The 16,320-nt window shown below is 39.6% G+C and overlaps 4 gene segments (V, D, J or C); 1 reads left to right on the top strand and 3 right to left on the bottom strand.

Moving 5' to 3' along the window:
• Positions 1-4,545, bottom strand: part of LOC120572047 — a 217,143-nt gene extending 212,598 nt beyond the window's left edge. Inside the window, 2 exon segments of the V gene segment in view lie at positions 3,912-4,209; positions 4,418-4,545. Of these exon segments, the coding sequence occupies positions 3,912-4,209; positions 4,418-4,469 (350 nt within the window).
• A 5,945-nt stretch (positions 4,546-10,490) lies between these two features.
• LOC120572057 lies at positions 10,491-11,055 on the bottom strand. The segment is given in 2 exon segments: positions 10,491-10,896; positions 11,004-11,055. Coding segments are annotated over 2 exon segments (405 nt in total).
• Positions 11,056-11,600: 545 nt separating this feature from the next.
• Positions 11,601-14,221, top strand: LOC120572081. The segment is given in 2 exon segments: positions 11,601-11,637; positions 13,534-14,221. A coding segment is annotated over 1 exon segment (255 nt).
• Positions 14,222-14,968: 747 nt separating this feature from the next.
• On the bottom strand, positions 14,969-15,680 carry LOC120572056. The segment is given in 2 exon segments: positions 14,969-15,403; positions 15,620-15,680. Coding segments are annotated over 2 exon segments (408 nt in total).
• Between the last annotated feature and the right edge of the window lie 640 nt (positions 15,681-16,320).

Below are 16,320 nucleotides of genomic sequence, written 5' to 3'. Positions count from 1 at the left end.
TGCAAAACTTGTTTTCCAATATTCGAACCCCAACTTGAATGGGTCGGTACATAAACATCTCGACTGGTCCTACAGCTGATGGAGACGGAGTCTCCCCGAGCAGAGCTCACTGCTCCAGGCTGAGTCACTGTGACCTGACCTCTGGACTCTGAGGATACAGAGACAAAAACATAAAGCAGCATCACGGTTTAGTCGGCTTCATTTCAGAGGGACGGATGTTGATAGAGGAGAGGAGTTTGATTCTCTGGACTTTACCTGTGAAGCAGCAGCAGAGGAGAGTCCAGATGAGGACGGAGATCAGAGTCATGTTTTTGATGAGGAGGATTTCTGGGGCTTCTGTTGTCATGAAGGACAGCTGTCAGTCATCCAGTGTTCAACTCTCAGGACTATAAACTCTCAAAAAATTTAGTTTGAGTTTGATCGACAAATTTTCCAACCAAAATTGTTTGTGAATTCCCACTAATTCACTACCACATAAACAACAACAACACTGTGGGACAAATCCAAACAGATTTCTTACTTTTCTAATTGATCATGATTTACAATAAACATGAGTTTATGATGAGTTATTTACAATTGGCTGGGTGCATGAGACAGTTTTTCTTAAATTCAATTTGTTTTACTGAAATAGAAATTCATTTAACTTGTGAATGTTTAACATTTCACAAAGAAAATCTTATATACATGTTCATAGTTAATGAATCAGGTTTTAAACATTTCAACCAGTTATAACAGAAACTGGGTAAACTGGGAGTGTTTTTGTTGAGTTTGTTGTGTTCAAAGTCAGAGAGCCGTGTCTCTCTACAGTGAGAGGTTTTTGTACGACGGCTCAATCAGTTTGTATCACTGTGGAGGACTTTTGGTGGAGGAACCAGACTGGAGTTTGGATGTAAGTGCAATTTTTGATGTATTTTGTTAATTTATGAGCAATATGTTTGTCTTCTGCAGACATCTAACTCGCATAAAGCTGATATATCTGATTTTTCAATATTTTCTTATGATTTTTCAAAATTGTTCTACCAACAATCAAAATACTGTTTATTTGAAATTTAAATGACGAATGAAAATATTTAAGTGTTTGATTGGCAGGAGAAATCTTGTAATCATATTTTAGACAACAGAAACTTGAGGACTTGTAGTTTAGGTTTTGTCAGACAAAGTCAGAGAGCCGTGTCTCTCTACAGTGAGAGGTTTTTGTTCGTTGTTGTCTGAACATTTGCGGTAGATTTTATATCAGTCCGTTTGGACTGATATAGATCACTTTATAGTCTCAGTTTGATTCTTCATTTCTCCTCTTTCATCTTGCAATTGAACTCAAAAAATCTTTACTGAACTTCTCTTACCATACCGTACTTCAAAACAGTGAGAATGAAGCTGAAATCTCTCATCTCATAATTTCTCTGATTGTCTTCTCACCGCAATATGAAATAACTTTGACAGTTTTCTGAGGCTTTTAAATCTGTCGTATGAACATTTTGAATCTGGTCGTCAGTTGTTTTATATAGCTGATAATGTCCTTTAAAAAGTGGATCTGATTAACTTTTGCCTTTCTGAGAGTTCAGAAAGTAAACATTTTTGTATAAATGTACCTCAACTTTGAACAAAATCATGGATGACAGCATATGTATTCAAACTGTATTGTATTGTTTTCTTGAAATAGTTAAAACAAAAAGATTTTGTATTTATTTTATTTTATGTCCAGTGCAGTTTGATGTATTTCGGGTCATATGAGGACTCTTTCTGTGCTGATATGCATGAGAGGTTTCTTAAAGGGAAGTGAAACAATGTGTGAGTGAGTGACTGGTGGAGCAGAAAAACCATCTGACAGAAACTCCTTAAAGGAAAGATAACCCACTCTCACACAGTAAAGGGGGCGGAGTTGCTGGTGTTTGATTGACAGCTGTGTGCTCCCTGTCCTCTAAGCCAGTGGTTCTCTAACTGTTTTCACTAATAAACCCTCTTTGAAATATCTTTTCAGCAAAGTACCCATGGACCAGCACAAAATATTTTTTGACTTTTGTGGCATTTTTGGCATGTTTTTGGTATTTCTTTGATGTTCTTGATGCTTATTTTGATGTTTGAAATGTTCTTACTTATTTAAAATATTTTTTAACAATTTCCACCTCTGCTCCTATAGGTGATGTGCGCCCCACCCTGACAGTGCTGCCCCCCTCCAGAGAAGAGCTGGAGCAGGGGAAGGCCACGCTCATGTGCCTGGCCAACAAGGGCTTCCCCTCAGACTGGAGTCTGGCCTGGAAGGTGGACGCAGCAGCAGCAGCAGCAGCAGCAGCTGGGAGGAGAGCAGGAGCCCCGGGGTGCTGGGGAAGGACGGCCACTACAGCTGGAGCAGCACCCTGAGGCTCCCTGCAGACCAGTGGAGGAAGGTGGGCTCTGTGACCTGTGAGGCCACCCAGGGCTCGCAGACTCCGCTCTCAGAGACACTGAGGAGAGACCAGTGTTCCCAGTCCTGAGCTGACTCACTGGCAGGGACTCTGCTACTGGTTTTACTCTGACACTGCTCTCACTCTGCTCTCTGCTACTAGCTCTGGCTTTTATTTCACCTGTTTCAGTAGACACATTTACCAGCTTCTTTTAAATTTTTGCTTTTCCTAATTTTTTCCATTTTTTCGAAGTTTTGCTCACATTTGGTGACATTTTCTGACATTTGGTCACATTTTCTGACAATTGTCAGTCATTGTTTTGTACTTGAGTAATTCATCACTGCTGCAACTGTCTTTTATTTGACGTATATTGACAGCGCTATTTGCCAGCTTGTTGCAGTGTTTCAGTTTTATTTCAGTGTTTCCAGATAATAAAGACGTTTTCATCAAATCAGTTGTTTCCAATGTTTATTATTATCAAAGTGTCTTATTACATCTTTTCTTAAAGAACTCCGGGCAAGTTTTACGTTAATCAAGATCGCTTTATTTATATGAGTACTGTCGATAGCAAAAAAACGAGCCGAATCGGTGCTAGCAGCAGCTCCGTGTTGCTAGCATCGATTCGGCTCGTTTTTTTTGCTATCGACAGTACTCATATACATATAGCCATCAAGATTAACGTAAAAATTGCCCGGAGTTCTCCTTTAATTGTGTTACTGACTTTGAGAAATCCTGAAGACAAAATGATCCAACAAATGTTTTAATTTCTCCATGGTGACTGTAGAAAGACAGTATAGGATTATATAAAACAATGTCTATAAGGATAAATCTTTGGTCGGAACATGTGGGAAGATTTCAGTGATAAATCATCCAATCAACTCTCATGACTGAAGTGTGTTAATAGTAAGGACTGTAATATGTATTTGCTTCAAGTGTCTCTAAAGAACATTCATTGTTATTTAAACAAACTACACAAAGTCTGATAAATATGTTCTAAATCTGAAATCAAAAGCACAACATCATCCGCATGGAGAGAAATAAAATGAGTGTGATCGGCAGTTTAATCTCTGGAAATATTTACATTAAATGCAAAGATAAGACAAAAGGAAATAACTACAAATGACTAAAATATGTTTTAGACATGATTTCTAATTTTACAACATGATTATTTCAACAATAAGTATGTTTGAGTTTCTATGAAAAGTAGTAAGATATAAAATAAATAAATAATACGTTCAGTTTTAGTGTTCATGTCTTATCATACTCTGTGGATTAAATTGATCAAATAATTGAAATCATACTTCGACAGAGGTCAGCTTCATGTGTAGCAGAATGTTTCAAACCCTTTAAATTTAAAAACAGTATAACTTCTAGTTAGGTGAATTATATTTAGTGTTACAAAGTCAATTATTATAAAATATATTTTAGTTGAGTTAAGCTTCTGTTGTTTTAGTTTCAGTGCAGCTGTTGAGTCAGATCAGTTCCTCTCCAGCTGAGGGAGGTTTTTGTACGACGTTGTATCACTGTGTGAGTGGCCAGTTGCTACCCTGCTGACAGTAGTAAACTCCTGAATCTTTAGCCTCGACTCCTCTGATGGTCAGAGTGAAGTCAGTCCCAGAACCACTTCCAGTAAAACGATCTGAAACTCCAGACTGACGGGTTGTAGCTGAATAAATCAGGAGTTTAGGAGCTTCTCCAGATTTCTGAAGGTACCAGTGGAGGTAGCTACCAACACTTGTACTGGTTTTACATCTGATAGAGACAGACTGTCCTGCAACAACAGACTGAGATCCAGGAGACTGAGTCAGGATGATTTGTCCTGATGAACCTGAAAAAGATGCAGAAGGATTATTGAGACAAATCCAGCTTAGAGAAAGATGATCAACATCCAAACAGAAGAGTGTCATTTCTTTAACATGGAGAACAGATGGAAGAAGGTAAATGCTGCTTGTTCCAGTGTTTCTCCATCATAGCAGAACATCATTGTGGTGAACCTGGTTGCATCCTAAAGCAAAGTTTTCAGAAGAGAGTCTCACCCTGAACAAGGAGCCCCAGGGTGGCCAGCAGTAGAGTCAGTGACATCATCATTGTGCTGCCGGTGTACCAGTGTCTCTGAAAGGCCTGGACAGCCACTGATCAACACTGGCCTCTTAACGGCTGGGAGCAGAGAGGCAGGACACATATGCAAACACACAGAGTCAGTGAACTGTAGCTGTCCTCAACATGTCACACTGTTTCCTCCTCACTGCTGCCACTGATCACTTACAAAGAGTCGACTTGCATCAAGAAATAAATGAACTCTACCAGCTGTTTTCATGTTATATTGATTCTCTGTGTTGACGTATTGGGTTGAAACCACATTAACTGACATGAAGCTGATACCTCAGATTTCTATGTTGTATATTGTTAATAATTTGATGTCAACATGCTGATGTAACTGATAGTGGAGCTTGTCTTGGGACTCCCACCCGTTTTGAATATGGTGGTGTTTATATCAGGACGACATGATGACATAATGTCCAAACATCATAGCTGTACTCAAACATGTTTGTTACGTCCCCTTCAATGGTACCGGGGACAATACAAGACAATTGCAAATGGGTGACAGAGTTGTAGAAGTGAACATTGAAGTGTTTATTTTTAACTTGCACCTACCACTAAACCTGGGGCCCGTTCCAGGAAGGAGGTTTAACAAACTCTGAGTCTAACCCTGGGGCCCGTTCCAGAAAGCAGGTTTAGTGAAAACTCTGAGTTGGTTAACCCTGAGATGAGGGAAACTCTGGGTTTTCCGTTCCAGAAAGAGAGGTAACTTAACCCCGGAGTCAGTTACTATGGTAACTGAGTCTGTGAACCTAACCTGGTTGGGAGCAGGTTTTCTTCAAGAAACCTCGAGTTTCTCTCAGTCTCCTCCCTCTCAGAGGGAGGGGAAACTCATTTCCTCATTCATTCAGTCTGTATCAGGCGCATTTTAATGCAGTTTGTTATCTGCATGAATAAAAAAACGTATTGGTTTATGTTAGGCAGACTATAAAATGTTTTTTTTCTGAAACATGTCATGTCCTTTTGTCGATGATCCCGTTGATGAAAAAGCTGTATTAATTCAGAGAGTTTACGTCGGGAGATGATATTGAGTTTTTTCATTTCCACATTTTTTCATTTTATCACAGTCATTTTTTATTTTATTTTTTTTATTTTTTTTTTCACAGTCATTTTTTATCACAATCAGGGTTAGACTCAGAGTTTGTTAAACCTACTTCCTGGAACGGGGCTCTGATCTCTGAGTTGATTTACCTGAGATGGAAACTCTGAGTTTTCGGTTGCAGAACAGCTGATTTGAGTTGGTTCAATCAACTCGGAGTATGTTCACTCAGGGTTACGCGCGTGCACATAAGGCAGTATGAATGGAGCCATGATTCTACGAGTCACCATGGTAACAACCACAAACAAACCGGTCGGCGGAAATACTCATGCGCACAAACAGCGAGTTTGAACAAGTATTTCGTTAAAAAAGCAAGACAGCGGCTCCTGCTGCAAAAGAGAGAGAACTAGTGTGGGAGAAAATTGCTGCTCGAGTCAATGCGTACGCATTAACAGTGTATTAATTTCATAGTTAACTTATAATATTAGGCTACTGGTGAAAACTGGAATTGTAGGCTACACCTATAATTTTATTCAGGTGCAATCCTGCGGGCGAAAAAGTAAACTATACTATTCCCATTCTGAGGCTGCAGCACCATGATCATTAACAGAATTATAAGTATAATCATTTTTTTCTATTTAATGGCTCTCACTGGTTTGTGTCCAGGGAACACGTTTGAAAAACGTTTCATAGCGATCTCATTTTTCTGACGGCTCTACATACAGTGGCTTTACTATTACAGTATGATCCGCTGCTGTTATAAAGAAAACTGCCGTTTGCAAAAAACGTAATGCGACACAAAGAATCTGCTGGGATGTTAAAGCCTGTCCACGATGTTGAACTAGTGGAAGGATAAGGTAGCCTATCTACATATCTAATAGACTGTGATAAAAAATACCTCTCAAATCGGTTATGTGGAAATGAAAAACATCTAGTCGGGACTCAATATCATCTCCCGACGTAAACTCTCTGAATTAATACAGCTTTTTCATCAACGGGATGTCGATCGCAAAGGACAGACATGTTTCAGAAAAAAACATTTTATAGTCTGCCTAACATAAACCAACAATTTTTATTCATGCAGATAACAAACTACATGAATATGTGCCTGATACAGACTGAATGAATGAATGAAATGAGTTTCCCCTCCTATGAGAGAGGAGACTGAGAGAAACTCAAGGGTTTCTTGAAGAAAACCTGCTCCCCAAGGTGAGTTCACAGACTCAGTTACCATAGACTAACTCTGAGGTGAAGTTACACCTCTCTTTCTGGAACGGAAAACCCAGAGTTTCCTTCATCTCAGAGTTAACCAACTCAGAGTTTTCACCTAAAACCGCTTGCGGGCCCCTGTTCGCGTGTTAAAATGTCCATGTTCCCCTAACTCACCTAAAGTCCTCAACCTCCTACTACATACAAGTTTATCTTTTAAAAGATTGAACATAAAACATCAGAGAGCAGAGAGACTAAACTCATCTCAGGTGTGCTCCTTTCCTTGACTGCCTTGATTGCTGATTGGACCAGCCTGAGGGAACTAATCCTGTTTTACCGGCTGCACAGGTGGAAAGTAATCAGTGTTCTCACCTGGAGAGAAAAGACATGACGACAGGCAGTTTTCTACTCTGCCTGGAACGTAACAATGTTTAAGAGCTTTAAATCAGTGAGCAGCGGCCTTTTTCTCTGTTAATTCAAACATTATACATACATGCCTTTCCTTTAACTTTTAATATTTTAGACTTTACATTTAACTAGAGATGCACCGATTACAGTTTTCTAGACCGATTCCGATTTTCAGTGAGTTAGGCCAGCCAATACAGATTTTAGCCAATTCCGATTTCATTTTTTCTAACCACTTTACAGCACACACAAATATTTATTTTCTATCTTTTCTTTAATAGAACATTTTGCACAGAACATAGAACATATTTTGAACAGATAATGGATCACTATAAAATAGAACTATATAGAATTACTCCTGGTGTGGGAAATTCCCACACATCTAAAGAGCAACGTTAGAACCATTTCCTTCATTTCACATCCAATATCCATAAAAAAAAAAAAATGTGATTTTGGTTTTTGGTGTGGTCCCTCCACGCCCTACTGTCTCCCTCCTTGCAGGTGTTGCATATTGTAAACTTGTTATCTTCTGCCACACGCTGAAGAATTTTCAAACAGCTGACATGTTGCAGGTTAATTTACCAGGTTCCCTACATGTGGGAGAATAGCGCGCGGACAAGCTTCACCACGAGATGCGATAGGTGAATTCATAAATCCCATTAAAATATACAGTAAATGCAGTATATCAAACTACAATTTTGCTGTATTATGGACAAATCTCAGAGGAACATTTTTATTGAATCTTAATTTTTTACCGGAAAGTCATTAACCCTTGTGTTGTCTTCCCTGTCGACCATGCAACTTTTGTTTTTCTGGGTTTTGGGGCGTCCTTTTTCAAACACTTTTGTCGCTTTTCAAAGTTATTGTCAATATGTGTTTGTTACCATTCTCTGTACTTTCTTGACATTTTTTTTCAACGTTCTATTATCAATTCTTCTTTAACCCTTGTGTTGTCCTTCGGGTCCCAGTGACCAAAGACTACACTAGAGATTATGTCTTCCGTTTACTTTGTTGAGAATTGCTCTCTAAACAAGGGTTAATACAGCACCTTAGTTCTTGTTTGTACAGCATTTTGGTCAGCTTAAACTGTGTTTAAATGTGTTCTAGAAATAAACTTTACTTACTTACTTTAAACAAACAGGGTTTAGAGAGCTAAGTAGTATTTTGTTTAAAAATTTGGTTGAAAGAACCCCAAAATTTATGATATAGAAACTTTTTGGAAAATTGGTCAACTTTGATCCTAGGACAACCAGAGGGTTAAGAACAGGATGTTATTTACAATGGTAGCCTCACAAAGCTACTCAGGGGAAAGAAAGGAGGGCTAGAGAGTAAAATAAATTAGACATACAGTTTTAGTGACATAAAATACAATTTAAAACACAATACAGACAGCAGTCAACACGTGAAACGAGAGAAGTGCACAGATACATGGGTGAATAAGAAAAGGAGAAACCTTGCAAATGTTTAGCTGGGAAATTATGATGTGGAAAAGCAACTGTATATGATGGTGAACAAGCAGGGGCGGATTGGCCATCGGGAATACCGGGAACAATCCCGAATGGCCGGTCCATTTCAGGCCGAACCGGCCGGTGGTCCATACGTTTTTGTTTTTTTTTTCTCATACGCGACCGGCCTGGCCGGCCGTTCAGCTGCAGCGGAGCGCTGTGTCTGTGTGTGTGTTTCAGACCGGGCCAAACCAATACTTTCTGTCTTGAGGGGGATACGAAGCGGCCCCTTCCTAACGGGCGTAACTGATTTTTCCTGACATCCGATTGGCTCAAACTTAAGGTGCCGAAAAAGAGTTCACTTTCAGTCAGGTTTGGATTTGGTGATGTGAGGTAGGTAGCAGGAGAGAGGAGGAGGAGCAGGAGAGAAAGGGGGAGGAGGAGGAGCAGCAGGAGGAGGAGACAGGAGAAGAGAGGAAGAGCAGGAAACAGGTAGGGGCGGTGTGCGGGCTGCGTAGGCAATCATATTAGGCAAATCAATCAATCAGATTTTTGCATATAGGATAAAATGCCAATAGTTCCACATACTAGATAATAACTTGACTGAAGCACAGATTGAACTAGAAAATGTTTTATTCTTAGTCATATTTATAACTGATGTTCTTCTCATGCATATGATATGTAGCTGCACAATCCGTAAGCAGAGGCAGGGTCCATCACAGGGCAAGCTGAGCCAGGGAGCCAAGCTGAGAAAGTAAGGACACACACACACACACACACACACACACACACACACACACACACACACACACACACACAAATCTCTATTTTATGGGACGTATTGTATTGGTTTTTGAGTATATCAGTGTGAGTATTTGTAACTATTTTATCACACTCAACTGACTGCACATGACAAGCTGGTAGTTAGCAGTGATACTGTGACTTATGTGTTGGAGATTAGGTTTTGCTGACCTGGTTGTGTTCAGTGCAGTGGTGACTTGCTTATACAACCTGAGGAGGCAGGTGTCATCCTAAAGTTTCTTGAAGGTCTTCAGCGTAATCTGATTCTCTTTATACCGTAAAAACACTATTAGAATTAAAATAACTGCAAATAACGTGTAAAAGGCCTCTCCAGCTTAAAGTCCCGGGCTGATTTTCAGTCCCAGTACGGCCCTGTGAACAAGGATGAGATGGTGGTTTTAAAAGATGAAATGGAAATGATTTTGTCAAGTTTAAGAATCTTTTGCAGAGCTTTCCAGTGGTGAGGGGCAGCAGATTGAAAAGATGTGAGACCAGAGGCAGACTTGGATTAGTGAATGCTTCATTGAATATGAAGTGAGGACCTGGTATTGGATGTCGGACTTTGGATGCAGCAGGTGACATAAGTAAGGTGGTGATCGGACTAGAAGGGTCTTGTTAATTAAAGTGAACCAATGAATAAAGGCCACTTGTTAGTTGTTTAAATTAAGTGACATGTTCTGTATGAATTGTGTCCCAGATACCATTATGTTCATGGCAAAGTGAGCGTTTCAGCCACTGAAAACATTTGTTGAATTGCAGATATGCTGCGTCAGTGTCTTGACATATTTTAATGTGATGTGTGGATGATGGTGTTATATATACGGTGAATTAGGTTAGTGTGTGTACATCAGTGTAGCGGACTCTGCTGTTGTTGTGATTTGAATGTTCTGATTGGGCTTCTTCACTGGAACTGTTCTCTTCATTTAAGGAAACTTTCAGGTTGTTGAGGTGGACTGTTTGACCTTTAGGAGGAAATCTGGTAGAGACACAGTGGAAGATATGTGTGTGTGTGTGTGTGTGTGTGTGTGTGTGTGTGTGTGTGTGTGTGTGTGTGTGTGTGTGTCTTCAGTGAACTGTATCAGTCTCTGCAGTATCTTCCAGCTGCAGCAGTCAGTTCAGTTTCTGTTCAGTCTGACTGAGGGAGGTTTTTGTACGACGCTTTTTCACTGTGTGAACACATACTGACTGTTGATGTAATGATAACTCTGACAGTAATAAACTGCTGCATCTTCAGCCTCAACTCCACTGATGGTCAGAGTGAAGTCAGAGTTTGATCCACTGCCTGAAAAACGACCTGAAATTCCTGATGCTCGCTCATTAACCCAGTAAATGAGCAGTTTAGGAGCTTCTCCATCTCTCTGTTGGTACCAGTGCAAAACGTTTTTCCCACTGTTCGAACCCCAACTTGAAGGCGCTACATAAACTTTTGGGCTGAGCCTACAGCTGATGGAGATGGAGGCTCCCCGAGCAGAGCTCACTGCTCCAGGCTGAGTCACTGTGACCTGACCTCTGGACTCTGAGGATACAGAGACAAAAACATAAAGCAGCATCACGGTTTAGTCGGCTTCATTTCAGAGGGACGGATGTTGATAGAGGAGAGGAGTTTGATTCTCTGGACTTTACCTGTGAAGCAGCAGCAGAGGAGAGTCCAGATGAGGACGGAGATCAGAGTCATGTTTTTGATGAGGAGGATTTCTGGGGCTTCTGTTGTCATGAAGGACAGCTGTCAGTCATCCAGTGTTCAACTCTCAGGACTATAAACTCTCCCAGAGCACTGGAGCATGGTGCTGCTGATGCAAAGTGGCTCTCTATGGAAATGCTCCGACTGACTCCAACAGGGACTTGGATTACTCTGAGGATGCTGTTTCTCTACGGATCAATCACTTTATCAGAGGATTGATTCAGAATGTGACAGGAAGCATTTTTATGTGGATTTGACTCGATCACTGTGGAGACATTTCTTTTAAGAACTTCTCTGTCTCATTTCATTTATTGTTCGAGGGATCAATTTCACTTTCAGACAAATTTAACAATAAATCTGTAAATATGTGAGCAATTCTTTAACATTGTTGCAGTGCTTAATACATATACAGTGAAATAAATTCTTTAAAAAACAGGAAGTGTGTGTTGTTGAGTTTGTTGTGTTCAAAGTCAGAGAGCCGTGTCTCTCTACAGTGAGAGGTTTTTGTACGACGGCTCAATCAGTTTGTATCACTGTGGTACACGTTCGGTGGAGGAACCAGACTGGATGTTGGAAGTAAGTTCATTTTTTGATGTATTTTGTTAATTCATGAGCAATGTTTTTGTCTTCTGCAGACATCTAACTCTCTAAAAGCTGAAATATCAGATTTTACATAATTTATTACGATTTTTCAAAATTGTTCTACCAACAATCAAAATACAGTTTTTTATTTGAAATTTAAATCATGAATAAAAACATTGTTAAGTGTTTGATTGGCAGGAGAAATCTTGTAATCAGATTTTAGACGACAGAAACTTGAGGACTTGTAGTTTAGGTTTTGTCAGACAAAGTCAGAGAGCCGTGTCTCTCTACAGTGAGAGGTTTTTGTACGACCACTCAGTCAGTTTGTATCACTGTGGTGGACTTTTGGTGGAGGAACCAGACTGGATGTTGGAAGTAAGTTTCTGCTCAAATATTGAATATCATATCATCAGCTAAAGGTTGAATTTCAGGGACTGAACATTTGCAGTAGATTTAAACTCCCATTGGACTGATATAAATCACTTTATAGACTCAGTTTGAATCTTCATTTCTCCTCTTTAATCTTGAAGTTGAACTCAAAAAAGCTTTACTGAACTATTCTTTCCGTACGTCAAAATGTTTCAAATGTAGCCTTAATTTCTTTATTTTAAAGTGTTTAAAACTAAATTGTGTGAAACAGTGAGAATGAAGCTGAAATCTCTGGTCTCATAATTTGTGATCGTCTTTTTACCTCAGTTTGAAATAACTGAAAGTTTTTTCAGGCTTTTAAATCTGCCGTATGAACATTTTAAATCTGGTCGTCAGTTGTTTTATATAGCTGATAATGTCCTTTAAAAGTGGATCTGATTAACTTTTGCCTTTCTGAGAGTTCAGAGAGTAAACATTTTGGATAAATGTACCTGGACTGTGAACAAAATCATAGATGACAGAATATGTATTCCAACTGTATTGCATTGTTTTCTTCAAAACGTATAAAACAAAAAGATTTTCTCTGATATTTTGAAATTTAAAATATATCTATTTCATGTCCAGTGCTGTTTGATGTATTTCGGGTCATATGAGGACTCTTTCTGTGCTGATATGCATGAGAGGTTTCTTAAAGGGAAGTGAAACAATGTGTGAGTGAGTGACTGGTGGAGCAGAAAAACCATCTGACAGAAACTCCTTAAAGGAAAGATAACCCACTCTCACACAGTAAAGGGGGCGGAGTTGCTGGTGTTTGATTGACAGCTGTGTGCTCCCTGTCCTCTAAGCCAGTGGTTCTCTAACTGTTTTCAGTAATGAACCCTCTTTGAAATATCTTTTCAGTCAAGTACCCACTGACCAGCACAAAACCTTTTTGGTAGAAAAAACAGCTATATAAAGAGGTAGTACAATGCTGCACCATCACTGTTGGATTTACTAAACAATAACCTTGTAAATGAAAAACAGTTAAATGCAATTTTTTAATGTTCAGAATCCCTTAATTTCATTCATCATTCATAGTATAATAGTTTTAGGGATTATGCATGTCTGGTAATTTTTTATTTAACTTTCTTTTTATTTTTAAATGACTCATCCCCCCTGTAGTAACACTAGTACCCATAACCCAGTTTGGGAAATACTGTTCTGAGCTGATTGGTGTCTCCTAGGTGATGTGCATCCCTCGCTGAACATTTTTTGTGTGGGGGGTTTGGCAGGTTTTTTTGTGATTTTATTCCACCTTTTCTTTGTTCTTTGGTACATTTTTATTGCCTTTGTCGACATTTTTGACACTTTTTTAGACATATTGGCTTCTTTCAGTGTTTTCTTTTATGCTCTTTCCACGTTTATGTTGCTTTATTTGAAGTTTATGGCATTTTTCCAAATTTTTTGTCGCTTATTTAGACATTTGGGGCATTTGGTCTTATGTAGAACATTTTTTAACTCTTTCCACCTCTGCTCCTATAGGTGATTTGCGCCCCACCCTGACAGTGCTGCCCCCCTCCAGAGAAGAGCTGGAGCAGGGGAAGGCCACGCTCATGTGCCTGGCCAACAAGGGCTTCCCCTCAGACTGGAGTCTGGCCTGGAAGGTGGACGGCAGCAGCAGCAGCAGCTGGGAGGAGAGCAGGAGCCCCGGGGTGCTGGGGAAGGACGGCCACTACAGCTGGAGCAGCACCCTGAGGCTCCCTGCAGACCAGTGGAGGAAGGTGGGCTCTGTGACCTGTGAGGCCACCCAGGGCTCCCAGACTCCGCTCTCAGAGACACTGAGGAGAGACCAGTGTTCCCAGTCCTGAGCTGACTCACTGGCAGGGACTCTGCTACTGGTTTTACTCTGACACTGCTCTCACTCTGCTCTCTGCAACTAGCTCTGGCTTTTATTTCACCTGTTTCAGTAGACACATTTACCAGCTTGTTTGACATTTTTGTCACTTCTTCTGACTTTTTCGTCAGTTTTTCCTAAGTTTTAGTCAATTTTTCTGAAGTTTTGGTCACATTTTCCGACAATTGTCAGTCTCATTTTGTTGTACTTGAGTAATTCATCACTGCTGCAACTATGTCTTTTATTTGATGTGTATTGACAGTGCTATTTGCAAGCTTGTTGCATTGTTTCAGTTTTATTTCAGTGTTTCCAGATAATAAACACGTTTTCATCAAATCAGTTGTTTCCAATGATTATTATCAAAGTGTCTTATTACATCTTTTCTTAATGGTGTTACTGACTTTATGAAATCCTGAAGACAAACTGATCCAACAAACATGTTTTAATATCTCCATGGTGACTGTAGAAAGACAGTATAGGATTATATAAAACAATGTCTATAATGATAAACCTTTGGAACAAAACTCATGGTCGGAACATTTCAACGATAAATCATCCAATCATCTCTTATTACTGAAGTGTGTTAATACTAAGGACTGTAATATGTATTTGCTTTAAGTTTCTCTAAAGAACATTCATTATTATTTAAACAAACTACACAAAGTCTGATAAATATGTTCTAAATCTGAAATTTAAAGCACAACATCATCCGCATGGAGAGAAATAAAATGAGTGTGATCGGCAGTTTAATCTCTGGAAATATTTACATTAAATGTAAAGATAAGACAAAAGGAAATAACTACAAATGACTAAAATATGTTTTAGACATGATTTTTAATTTTACAACATGATTATTTCAACAATAAGTATGTTTGAGTTTCTATGAAAAGTAGTAAGATATAAAATAAATAATACGTTCAGTTTTAGTGTTCATGTGTTATCATACTCTGTGGATTAAATTTATCAAAGAATTGAAATCATACTTCGACAGAGGTTAGCTTCACGTGCAGCAGAATGTTTCAAACCCTTTTATATTTAAAAAGAGTATAACTTCTAGTTAGATGAATTATATTTAGTGTTACAATGTTTAAAGTCAATTATTATAAAATATATTTTAGTTTAGTCAAGCTTCTGTTGTTTTAGTTTCAGTGCAGCTGTTGAGTCAGATCAGTTCCTCTCCAGCTGAGGGAGGTTTTTGTACCACGTTGTATCACTGTGTGAGTGGCCAGTTGCTACCCTGCTGACAGTAGTAAACTCCTGAATCTTTAGCCTCGACTCCTCTGATGGTCAGAGTGAAGTCAGTCCCAGAACCACTTCCAGTAAAACGATCTGAAACTCCAGACTGACGGGTTGTAACTGAATAAATCAGGAGTTTAGGAGCTTCTCCAGATTTCTGAAGGTACCAGTGGAGGTAGTTACTAACACTTGTACTGGTTTTACATCTGATAAAGACAGTCTGTCCTGCAACAACAGACTGAGATCCAGGAGACTGAGTCAGGATGATTTATCCTGATGAACCTGAAAACATGAAAAAGATGCAGAAGGGTTATTGAGACAAATCCAGCTTAGAGAAAGATGATCAACATCCAAACAGAAGAGTGTCATTTCTTTAACATGGAGAACAGATGGAAGAAGGTAAATGCTGCTTGTGCCAGTGTTTCTCCATCATAGCAGAACATCATTGTGGTGAACCTGGTTGCATCCTGAAGCAAAGTTTTCAGAAGAGAGTCTCACCCTGAACAAGGAGCCCCAGGGTGACCAGCAGTAGAGTCAGTGACATCATCATTGTGCTGCCGGTGTGCCAGTGTCTCTGAAAGGTCTGGACAGCCACTGATGAACACTGGCCTCTTAACGGCTGGGAGCAGAGAGGCAGGACACATATGCAAACACACAGAGTCAGTGAACTGTAGCTGTCCTCAACATATTTCAAACATTTTACTGACATGCCTTTTCTTTAACTGTTAACTAGTGCTGTGCCTGATGAAAACGGGCTGATTACTTGGCCTGTGGTGTTGCTGCTTGTAGAATTTATCAAAACCAAAGTGTACCCCAAAATGACTTACAGAAGGATCCTAAACCACTTAAAATCCAACTCCACTGTATACCCTACTATCTATTGACTTAGTGTAGGCTCTGTCTACATCAGAGGAAGACATAGGCAGCACCCACGGAAAATACTGAGCACCCACTGAGCACCCACGTCTGCCAGACTGCAAGTAGGATACATTCATTTAAAATTAAACATTGCAATTGGTGCTAAGTGGAGCGTCTGTCATAATGTGAGTGGTTATGTCGCTGTCAATCCCGTGCTCCATATCCTATCCACCAATCATAGCGTCTCTTGGATGAAAATGCCTCCATCCCCCCACAGTGCGTGTATGTGTACATGATGCAAGTGCATTGACGACATCCACCACCAGTGCAGAGAGTTCTTA

Source organism: Perca fluviatilis, chromosome 13, assembly GCF_010015445.1.
Source record: "Perca fluviatilis chromosome 13, GENO_Pfluv_1.0, whole genome shotgun sequence".
Taxonomy (NCBI): domain Eukaryota; kingdom Metazoa; phylum Chordata; class Actinopteri; order Perciformes; family Percidae; genus Perca; species Perca fluviatilis.
Note: the sequence above shows the minus strand (reverse complement) of the source record. Positions and strands in the feature narration are given on the sequence as shown.